Here is an 11,856-nt window from a genome sequence, read left to right as displayed (position 1 = left end):
TTTTTTTTTACATATTGCTTGATTTATATTAATATTATTTGATGATTTTAGTTTAAAAAAAATTATATGTTTCAAATTTGTTTTCACAATAAAAAATATTCACGATTAAACGCTCCCCATATATATACTAAAAAAAATTATTTTAAATTTTAAATTTTAAAATTTAAAATTTATGTTTTAAATTTTAAAATTTAAGTTTTAAATTTTTAATTAACGTTAATTTGAACTGTAGTTTTAAATTTTTAATTAAATTTTTAATTTCATGTTAATTAATTATTTAAAATATAAGTAAAATTTAACAATAACAATAATTCATTATTTAAAAAGTAAAAATAATTAAAAAGAAAATGATATAATTGAGTGTAGAGTTTATTTGGGAAAATTGTATAATGAATATAATTTACATGTATCAATCTATTATCAATCTATTGTAGTTATATGAGTTGAATGTGATGGTCTAAATGCTCATATCTTATTGAGGTCGTTGTCTCTAACGAATATCCCATGTAAACCGTAAGGCACTCGTTGTGGCAGTTTGACCTCAGCCACAATTTCTAGTGTATGTGACTGCGCATCCATCACCAAGAATCTCGACTCTCCTAAGCTCTCATTGTGCACAAACGACACAAGATACCCATCGTCCTCTTTTGAGTTTGGATTCTTCGGTTCTCTTGAAACAAAGAAAGGTTCACCTCCGAAGCAATTATCTCCGTATATCCGACGAGCAACTGTGTGGTCATGCACATCTGTATTATCTTCTCGTTTCTCAATATCCAGCTTTGCGACCCCTATTGTCCTCATCATTCTCGATTCTATTGGCGTTTTCTCAGAGATCGCTGCGTAGAAATACCTGCATAATGTCAATATTATATCGTTAGACAGCGGCAGATTTTGATCATGTTATATAGTTGTTGAAAAATAGGTGTTCGCTTACTTGTTCATTTTGGCAACACAAGCTGGATTGATCACCGTAAACTCCAAGTTATCAGTCGATAAAGTTTCCCTCGAGACAATCCCAGTCCGAAAATGAATGGTCACTTTCTCCATGGATGCTTGGATCAGGTCAACCCGGTCAAGGAAGTGTTCGACTGTCAATATGTTGGGTGCCACCAAAACCACCACCTCGCCGCCATCTTCATCTATCTCATCCCATGCATTGACGGCATGAAAGATATTGAATCCCGGCACCTCAAACCACTTCATATCCGATTCATCCTTTGCGTACCTTGGAAGAACACCGATTCTTGGAACCTTTTTTGGGTCTACACTTACTAACGTTCTTCCACGGATCAAGTTCATCGGATCCGCTCCTAGTTGAATATCAAAGATGATTGCGTACTTTTTGGTGATAGCCAAGTCATGAGTTAGAGAGGGTTGTTTCATGGAGAGGATGGGGACATCGGGTTGCTTATTTCCATTTGCATCAAACCGAAAGTAAGTAAGATATGGACGTGTTCCCCAGTAACGAAACGAGAAAGCTTCCTTCGTCTCCGGATCTATCTTTGAATGGGCTGTCATGTTCATGCGAAGCTTCCCATCAAAATCATGGTGACCTAACGTTATTATATCACCATCATCTCTAACTTTGATTGCATAGGGAAGATCGGATTCACATAAAGCATACAACGATCCCCCTAAAAACGCTATGTTGGTGTTTGCTACACCGATACCTTTTCCAATATCATAATGCCCCGAAACAACTCGTGCAGCGAACACCGCAGCACGAGCAACAAAGGAACCAAGTCCCTGCATGCCTCCGATGATATTTGGAACAATGTAGGATTTAACTTGGTGCTCGCAGACAAATTTGTTTGTCTTCACGTATCGGCTGCAGAGAGTGGCTTGACCTCCATGGATCCTAACGGAGTGCACCATCCCATCGCCATCAAGATAGTGGTGGGGACCACTAGGGGGGAACTGTGGGTTTGGTCCATTACGGATGTAGACACCATCAAGGCATGCGGGGATGAACCCATGCACGACTTCGCATTCGGTGGGGCTTAGCTCATCAACTGGTGCGAAATTGTCACAAAGGATGTAGCTCGGATCAACCGATAGGTGAAGTGGAGGATCAATGAACTTGATAATAGCTCTATCAAGTGTTGAAAATATGTTTTCGAGTAACGAAAGCTCTGACGATGGTTTTCTTGAATCCGCTGGAATATTCAGTGTATTCTCAAACCCTCTTCTTTGTTCCATGATCATCGGAATAGGTATATCATGTTGATGTTGCAAGCTTTTGGTTATTCTTCCATGATTGATCCCTTCACTGATTCCTAAGATGGAAACAATGTGTGCTTGGCGAGATTTCATGTTCTTGATCCGAGAGAAATTGCAATATTTGTGAGATATCAAAGGAGAATGCATGGAACGGGGCAATGTTTCCATTACTGCAACCGTACGTTAGTGTTTACAGAAACGTAAATAGTGAAGAGCTAAGGTGATCGAGCCAAACTGCCATAAAAACACAGTTAGGATAAGATATTTTATGTTTGGATGGTGTTTTTTTTATAATAATCAAAGACTGAGAAAATTACAGAATAGTTGTCAACAAAGGTATGCAGCTGCTAGCTAGTTGCGTCAGTTTTAAATGAAAATATTGGTTTTTTAGAGTTGACCATATTAATAATTAATAATGCAAATGTTCAAAATATCTTGCGAGTTATCGTTGCTTCAGATTTTGCAATTAGGCCATCCCAATGGGATTCCATCGGGAGTTTAATAGAATGCTAGTTGAATAGAAATATAATGCATCGTTGAATGAATAGGGGTTTAATTTCCTTCAACGGTGGTATGGTTTTTTTTTTTTTAATTTATTACAAAACTTATTTTTTTTTTCTTACTTTATTATAAAAAATAGGTGTAAACTCATGTATTATACCGATTTATCAAACAAAAGATTAAACATTAAAATATAAACGTTAAGTATTTTTTAAATAAAATTTCAAAATAATAAATAAAGAAACCTATTAATTATAATTATTATCAAATTTATCACATTTAATACTTTATATATATAAATATAGAAGTATTATATGGCTTTTTATTATAAAAATTGAAAAACTAACAATTGATATATCGATATTATTAGGTTTAAAAATATAATAAAGTAATAAGGGTCAAAACTCATTATAGGTTGGCAAAATGAATCTTCGTTTATTATACTTGATTATTTTTTCTTTATTAATATTATTTTTTGTTTTTCTTTCTCAATTTATATAGAAAGTACAATAAACTATATATATATATATATATATATATATATATATATATATATATATATATATATATATATATATATATATATATATATATATATACTACCCGTTTACCCGCGCCAAACGACGGGTGTGGATATTTTTTTGTTCTTCAGAAATTAGTTTCTAGAGTGATTAGTTCTTTTGCATAAAAAGTTTATAAAAGTAAAGGTTGTTATGGATTAAAAATAAATATACATTGTTCTTTTTTATATAAATCTACATTGTTGATTACAAAGCCGATTAAATCTTCATTTTTTCAGTATAATGATGATTTATACTTTTTTTTTTTTCGATGGGTAATGGATAAAACGAAGCCTAGGTGGAGACCCTCAATTTGTCTAGGCGGTGAGCTTAGTTCAAGCGATGCGACTGATCAATGCCTAGACGAAGATACTTTGTTTCAGATTCAAAACAATGCATATATAATCACTAATTTGGTTGTATAATTTAATTGTGCGACACTTCGTTATACATCACATTTGAGGCATATATAGACTTTGTCATCGTTGATTTTTTTTCAGGATTCAATAATACATTAGTATTGTCAAAACAGACGGGTAACAGATAAATAGATACCTATGTGGAGACCTTTATATAGGATTTGAATATACTTTCAAGATTTAGATTTGGTGGATAAATCATCATTAAATCTTTAGAAGAAATAATGGAAATTTTTTAATCTTAGAAAAAAAGAATATTATTTAGAAGTTAAATTATGTTATTGTTTTAGTTTAAAAATATAAGGATGTTGTTTTTTTCATTTATTATTATTATTATTGTTATTATTATTATTGTAGGAAAAATGAATTTTTGGTTTTATGTTAAAAATCAAAAAAGAATAGAACTGAAACATTATTAAACGCTTTGTTGCAACTAAAAGTATTATAAACTATTCTGGAAACAAAGTCCAAAAAAATAATAATTGCCATTCAAATGCTATAGATCATAAATAATATCACCAAAAATTACAAAAATGTATTTGTCGTTAAAAGAGCAAAGTCTACATAATGGGTTTAACATAAAACTCATTGGTAATTCAGTTGAGGTCTACAGTCTAGTCATCAAGTTTAATAGCATGAAAAATTATTCTCTACCATTATTGACTTATTATATCTTATTATATGTGTTGATAAGCAAACTTCTATAAACACACACCAATTGCATACATGACATCGATATTAAAAAAAATATCAAAGAAAATAATAATAATAATAATAATAATAATAATAATTACGATTAACAATCTTATATTTACCAAAGGACTTCTAGCTCAGCGGTATCCGATGTTGCCCTCATTCCTTAAGGTTGAGGGTTCAAATCTCGTCGTGGACATAAGTGAATTTAAGATGTAGTTTAGGAGTATGTTAGAATTGTCGTTTAAAAAAAAATCTTATATTTCCTAAAACCTACTTTTTAAAATTTTTAGGCTAAATTCAGGCGAAATCTGTGTTTTTGGTACCATAATAGTAAAAAAGAACCTATCAAAACAAACTTGTACTTTCAAAGACATTTGTTGGAAGTGCATGTATCTATGCCTTTAAATAAAAGTCTAATGTTTTTGAATAAAAACGAAGGTTTTTGTTTGAATAAATTTATACAAACTCAAAATGAATTAACCAGAATATGAAAATGGATATAGAAAAAGCATATTAAGCATGGTCTCTTCAAGTTGTCATCTAATATCCTCATATTCGCTGTTTTCAACAATTCCATTGAAGTTCTGCCTATTAACAAGGTCTCTTAATGCCATTAACATGTGTTGTAATTAAAGATTTAATGTAAAATTATGAAATTAGTTACTGCAGAAAAAGTCAAGCTCTTGATAAACAAATATGAATGTGCATTGCATTGTTTTCATTTAACCCAAAAACATGTATTACTATTTCGATGTCAATATTTTCTTTTTCTTAAGTCACTTTGGTGGTTATTATAGATATACAAGAAAAAAATAAAACTACAAATATTTATCATGGAATGCAAAGCGCAGCATCATGTACTTCTTTTAATATAATATGATAAGTATTTGTGCAAAAAGTGTAGTCTTTAGCAGTAGCAGAAAGGCACACATGATATCACTAAAAGGCATTTTCACTACTTGATCATCTACAACAGCTCAATCGCTGCAAGCACAATGCAAACATGTTATAGGAGATCTGTAACATTTCATATCAAATCCATGAATTTATAGTAGTATAAAAATAAAATTAGGATTCCATGATGCACAAAAACGGAAGTATGATGCTTTGTTATGCATTTAATCCAAAACGTGATAAATGCAAAAATATTCAAAAGAATTATGATGGATGGTTTCAGTTATACTGATTATTCGACTGCTATAGACTTCTCAAGCAACCACATTGCTTATAGTTGTTGCAAGGCTATCGAGATTTGCTCCCTAGTTTCATCAAACCTTTTTAATAAAGATAAATCAAATTACATAATTGGTAGAAAATTGCAACAAAACTTACAGATCATAAATGTTTTTTCCAAACTAAATAGAAGCAAAATCTGATTAAAGTAATCACACTTACATGTCATAAAATTTATTAGCTTCATTATTTCCTTATTTTAAGAAAAAAAAAACTCATAAAGGTTTATTCATATTGTAGTTTTTTGGATAGCTTTACTCTAAACAACCAATAATAGACAGTTATTCAGAGAAGTAATTTTAAGTAATAAGTAATCATAAGGCATAAAAACTACATGTCAATCATAAAGGAAGGATTAAAATCTAACAGATAGATCATAGTATACCATTCATATTCAATCCCTTTGATTTTACCACATACATTAGCAATAATAAAAATTAGGATGCATACGTGATGCTAGAAAGATAAACTTACCACAAAATAACTACTTATCAGCAACTTGGTTACGTTATTCACATTATTAACCTACACTGCCAAGAAGAAAATCATAGAGATTAAGTAAAAAGACACAAATACATAACAATAAAGAAAGGTCATTATTAAAAATTTCATGGTTCCCTCTAATAAAGAAAAGATTCTTGAAGATCGTAAGAAAAGGGGTGTCTCTTATAGCAAAAACTTGTAATGAAACAGATTGTAGTACTTACAAAAAATTAGAAAGAAACATTGTACATGGATGTGATTTTGGCAGTGAGTCATTAATTTATATATCAAATGCATATGTTCTCAACATTTTCAAATGAAGCTACATCTATGGACTTGGCGAAGTACATATCGAGTTATGCAAACCATCCCATTATATATGTTGAAAGAAACATTAGGGAGGCTTCTGAGTCATATGACCAGAATTTGTTGATAGAGATGGCTATAAGTTTAATAGCAGTTGGGTAGTTCTAAGCCCGCCTATTATAGAGAAATTTAATGGGGCACGGGTAAATGATCAAACACCAATAATTAAGTGAGGTGAATGCATATGCCCACAGTTTGGATTTAAAAAACCTAGATAGAACTTCAATTTCAACTGCAACTCTAACAACACCTTCAACTTTAACGGGGCACGGCTAGATGATCAAACACCAATAATGGGATATAAACCTTCTAAAGTTTATTTGGATCAGGTAGAACTTCAGTTTCAACTGCAACTCTAACAACATCTTCAACTTTTGATTAAGTTGATCAGTATTCATCCTACCATAACAATTAATTTTAGAATTTATTACATTAATAAGCAAATATTTCAGCCTTACTTGGGTCTGATAATCACTCATGAAGGGCATTATCAAATAATCCAACCCTATTGAAATGAATAAAAAACATATAGAAAGCATCGCTTCATGTACCTTTGGAATCGAACATTTCATCGAACACATGGCGTGCAAAATGAAATAAAATTCCAATTAATAAGAAAATCTTTGAATAGAACCAACAATGCACTGAAATCGATTCAATAATCATGAAACAAATTGGTACCTATAATTTAGAAGTATTCTTTGAACAAAAAACATTTCTTTAATCTAGTCAACTTCTCAGATGATTAAGCTTCAACCGATGTGCGGCTTGAGACATAAGTAGAAACATATTCTTTGGCGTTGATGGTGATGACATGATAGAGTTAGGGTTTCTCATCTTGAAAGAAGGTATAATATGAGTGATAGAGAGGGTGGCAATAGCGGTGACTATATTAGGGTTTTAAAAGTTGGATGTTCATTATTGTTTTCTTGAGCAGACACATGTGCGGTTATGGTTTTGAGAGGAGAAATAGAGATAGAGAAAAGTAGAGTTGCAGGGTGTCTATCATCCAGTGTAGAAGGATGAGCATTTGAGTGAGCACATGATAGTAAATGGATTAAGGGATGTCCGGTGACATTCTATAGGTTGTAGTGGCAGCAGAAGGAGAGTGAAGAGGGTGGTGGTACTGAAGGTCCACTGGAAACTAAAGCGAGTAAGAAGAGACGAAGAGATGTTATGCCGAGGATGTTACGGTTAAGATAGGGTAAACAAACGATGAGTTACACATTGTAAGCTTAATAAGATTGTACATCATGTTGTAATAGGTATACCTCTTAAATTTCAAGAAATAGACAATATTTTTAATAATATAGTAAAGATAAATATATATATATATATATATATATATATATATATATATATATATATATATATATATATATATATACACACACTAGCCGTTTACCCGCGGCAAGCAACGGGTGCAGATATTTTTTTTCTTCAGAAATTAGTTTCTAGAGTGATTAGTTCTTTTGCATAAAAAGTTTATAAAAGTAAAGGTTGTTATGGATTAAAAATAAATATACATTGTTCTTTTTTATATAAATATACATTGTTGATTACAAACCCGATTAAATCTTCATTTTTTAAATCTTCATTTTTTCAGTATAATGATGATTTATATTGTTTTTCTGTCGATGGGTAACAGATAAAACGAAGCCTATGTGGAGACCCTTAATTTGTCTAAGCGGTGAGCTTAGTTCAAGCGAGGCGACTGATCAATGCGTAGACGAAGATACTTTGTTTCAGATTCAAAACAATGCATATATAATCACTAATTTGGGTGTATCATTTAATTGTGCGACACTTCGTTATACATCACATTTGAGGCATATGTAACAACCGAAAAATCCAGCCAATTTAAATTTTTCAAAAAGAATCCACTTTAATAACACTATTACAAAAGGTTTTCAATACATTATTCATCAGAGTATTCCCAGGTTCATTTTATAAACATAAACGCGAGGAATGGTACGATCACGCCTTTGCCTTGCCACTGCTCCCTGAAGAACCTGAAAAACATTAAACCACAACTGTAAGCCCGAAAGCTTAGTGAGATACCCCCAAAATACCAACCTCATATACCATACACATATCGCAGTATCTCATAACGAATCACAGAACAGTCATGCATAACGGGTCTACTGTGGGACTGGTCCGCCATGACGGGCCTTCAGTCCACCTGGTCCACCCGCCGAGTCTAATCAAGTACCTCGAGTCTACAGTGTGGTTGGTCCGCCCGCACTGGGCCTTCAACTCACCTGGTCCACTCTCTGAGTCTACAATATGACTGGTTCGCCCGCATCGGGCCTTCAGTCGGCCTGGTCCACTCTCCGAGCCTCGGCACGTCTGGTCCGCCCGCGTGGAGCCTACAGCATATCCGGACCGCTCGTTGGGCCTTCGGAACAAACGGTCCGCCCTGAGTATCTTGGCCTACAGCACAAAGCAGGACCGCCTCAACCCATCTCCAGTCCAAACAACCATGTACACATAAACATATAATCATATAACAGTTCACATTCAAACAAACCGATCTAGCAGATCACATAGCATAACATACTCTAAGCAGGATACCGACCTAACAGGTCATTAGCATAACATCTCCCTATCTCTCAGGATACCGATCTCAATCAGGTCTCTAACATATACCGTCCTAACTCTCAGGATGCAAGCATATCACAACAACAAAATAACAACAACTACCCGGATCTCAATCCGATAAGGGCCGGCCTTGGTGCCTTAGATCCTGTTGATATAGTGAGGATAACTCACCTCGAAACTATCGGCTGAAAGGATAAGATCCCGCTGCTCCAACTCTGACCCAAACTCCTCCACTGAACACCAAAACATTCAATTCAATAAATACCCTTAATTACCAAAATACCCCTTGAAGACAACTGGTTAACCTAGGACAAAGTCAAAGTCAACCCCCGACTGAGCCTACTCGCCGAGTCAACCCGATGACTCGCCGAGTCCCTATGCTCAGAACTTCCCTCAAGCAGCGACCCAACTCGCCGAGTCACCCCAATACTCGCCGAGTCCAACAACTCTGAGTCCACTCACACCCAACTCACCGAGTCATCCCTTGACTCACCGATTCTCGACTCAACCAGAAAATATTGGGAATTTTCGACAAGACTCGCCGAGTCCAAGAACAGACTCGCCGAGTCTGAGGCTATCTTCAACCTACTCGCCGAGTTGTTCTTCCAACTCGCCGAGTTCCAGGCCATCTTCAAGCAACTCGTCGAGTCCACCCATGTGACTCGCCGAGTATCACCGGTCTGAATCAATTCAGAAGCACTCCAGGCCATGCAATTGATCCAAAACATAGATCCAACCTCCTACAATCCATCCATCACGTAAAGTGGCAAACTTTACATGAATCCAAAGAGATCTAGGCCTTATTCATCTTAGAACTAAGGTTTGGGACATGATAGCTCCATTAACAACACAAGAACAGGGGCTTTAATGCTCTTAAGATCTTCTCCACTCCAGGTCTGAGGTAGCAACCTCAGATCTATCCTTCAAACTCAAGATGTCACGCAACAAAGCTTCCCACACAACCCCAAAATGAGAATCTAAGAGAATACAGCCCAAGAACGAAATATTACCTCCAAAGAATGCCCCAACAGCAATGAAACTCGAATCCAAGCAAAGCCCTTTGATCCAAGCCTCTTCTCCTTCAAGATTTCTTCAACAAACACCTCTCTAAGCTCCAATTTGCTCAACAATGGGGTTCCTCCACGGAATTAGGGTTTCTGGGACTCAAGGGGGATCAAGGAGGCTGTGGAGGAAACATAATGATCTTTATATAGGGCTCATTCCCCGGATTTAGGGTTTTCTTCAGCCAGCACCTACTCACCGAGTCCATCTTTGGACTCGCCGAGTAGGTCGCTTGACACACGACCAAAGTCGCGACTCTACTCGCCGAGTCCATCCATGGACTCGCCGAGTCGCCCTTCAAGATTTACACTTTTAGCCCTTCAACTCTACTCTTGCTATTCCGGGATGTTACAATTCTCCCCCACTTAAATTAGGCTTCGTCCTCGAAGCTTACAGCAAATCAACTCCAAAATACTCCCACGACGCGCCACCTGGCTTTAACCGGACCAGGTCCCTCAAGGCATACCCCACGAAACCCAAACTCACTCTCTCTTTCCTTACAGTGTCCTGACCACCGTCTCAAACCGGGCACCGGCTGTACCCTCCGATAGTCGCACTCACAACTGAGAATTACCCATGATGCCTTACTGCTCCAATTCTCATCATTCACTTGACTCATATGGCTAGAAAATCATGAACCATCGGATCCCCGATCCGAATCCCACTCTATCCATTCCATAACGACAGAAAGACCTATTCTTCAATCCCGAAGCAACTCCCACGAGTTCTCCTCTTGCAATCACACACACATGCCGAACTAGCTTTAGCACCCTCAGGTTTGGAAAACCCGATACACTGATGATATCCTCAAACATCCCACCAGGATGAACCACTAATACATACCCAAAATCCTGATCAGAGTCTCACTGAGAGTCCAAGACTCTCTCCTTGCATCCCTTCCGAACCCCCCCCCCCTTGGCTCTACGCCTGCGGATTTCCCTCCGCGCCCTGAGCAGACATCTCAAGTCGGATGAGCTTTTATTCCATTGCCGCAAACACGCTACTCAAAAACCACCGTCGGACCACTCCAATCATAACTCTACACTGCCGCTTTCACTTCCGTGAATTCGCATTCCCTTTTGGAATTTCATTCCTCCCTCTTTCCTTACCAAGGGAAAACCACTCGCCCGCCGTGTCACCGTGACAGGTACTATGGTGCTCACCCCACGCTACACTACCTCTTTAAAGCGCACCCGATATCCATTCGACACAACTACTCTGAATCTCATCGCAGGGACTCTTAAGCCCATGCACTATCTTCACTGGTCAAGATCACTACCCGGGGCCAGACCTTCCAATGCAATCACACGGCAACATACGCAATCCATAACCTCGAACCGATCCAACAGTACTCGCAGAGTCTTCAGCATGACTGGACTGCCTCACCAGGCCTTCAGCCAATCTAGACCACTCTCAGAACCTTCAGCCAATCTGGACCGCTCTTAGTGCCTTCATTCTGGCTGGACCGTCCTCCGAGCCTTCGGCCTGACTGGTACGCCTACCGGCCTTCAGTCTATCCGGACCGCTCAACTAGAATTCATCATTCCGAGCTATCACTTCGGGGAGTCCTCCCGTGCATATCGTTCTAGCCCTCTAGGGGTTCCGAACTCTAACTCCATCATACATACTCGATCCCAGCCTGCTCCAGGTCTTCCACAATCAAATGCCCTAGGTCTGTATTCCGCCCCGCACGCCTGCTACTCACCCATACGAGC

At 36.7% G+C, this 11,856-nt stretch overlaps 1 protein-coding gene across 1 annotated transcript; it reads right to left on the bottom strand.

Moving 5' to 3' along the window:
• Window positions 1–363: 363 nt before the first annotated feature.
• On the bottom strand, window positions 364–2,494 carry LOC145001012 (putative carotenoid cleavage dioxygenase 4, chloroplastic). The gene is made up of 2 exons (XM_078960329.1): window positions 935–2,494; window positions 364–850 (listed from the first exon to the last, which is right to left on the bottom strand). The coding sequence occupies exons 1-2, from the start codon at window positions 2,386–2,388 to the stop codon at window positions 466–468; spliced, it is 1,839 nt and encodes a 612-aa protein (XP_078816455.1). The 5' UTR covers window positions 2,389–2,494; the 3' UTR covers window positions 364–465.
• Window positions 2,495–11,856: the final 9,362 nt, after the last annotated feature.

This window comes from Lactuca saligna, chromosome 6 (genome assembly GCF_052625555.1).
Source record: "Lactuca saligna cultivar CGN05327 chromosome 6, ASM5262555v1, whole genome shotgun sequence".
Taxonomy (NCBI): domain Eukaryota; kingdom Viridiplantae; phylum Streptophyta; class Magnoliopsida; order Asterales; family Asteraceae; genus Lactuca; species Lactuca saligna.
Note: the sequence above shows the minus strand (reverse complement) of the source record. Positions and strands in the feature narration are given on the sequence as shown.

Excerpts from the sequence above, each read along its gene's own strand:
- LOC145001012 (XM_078960329.1), bottom strand. The coding sequence starts at position 2,388 with ATGGAAACATTGCCCCGTTCCATGCATTCTCCTTTGATATCTCACAAA. Across the intron at positions 851-934 it reads TGTGTTGCCAAAATGAACAA|GTATTTCTACGCAGCGATCT; the intron begins GTAAGCGAACAC and ends GACATTATGCAG.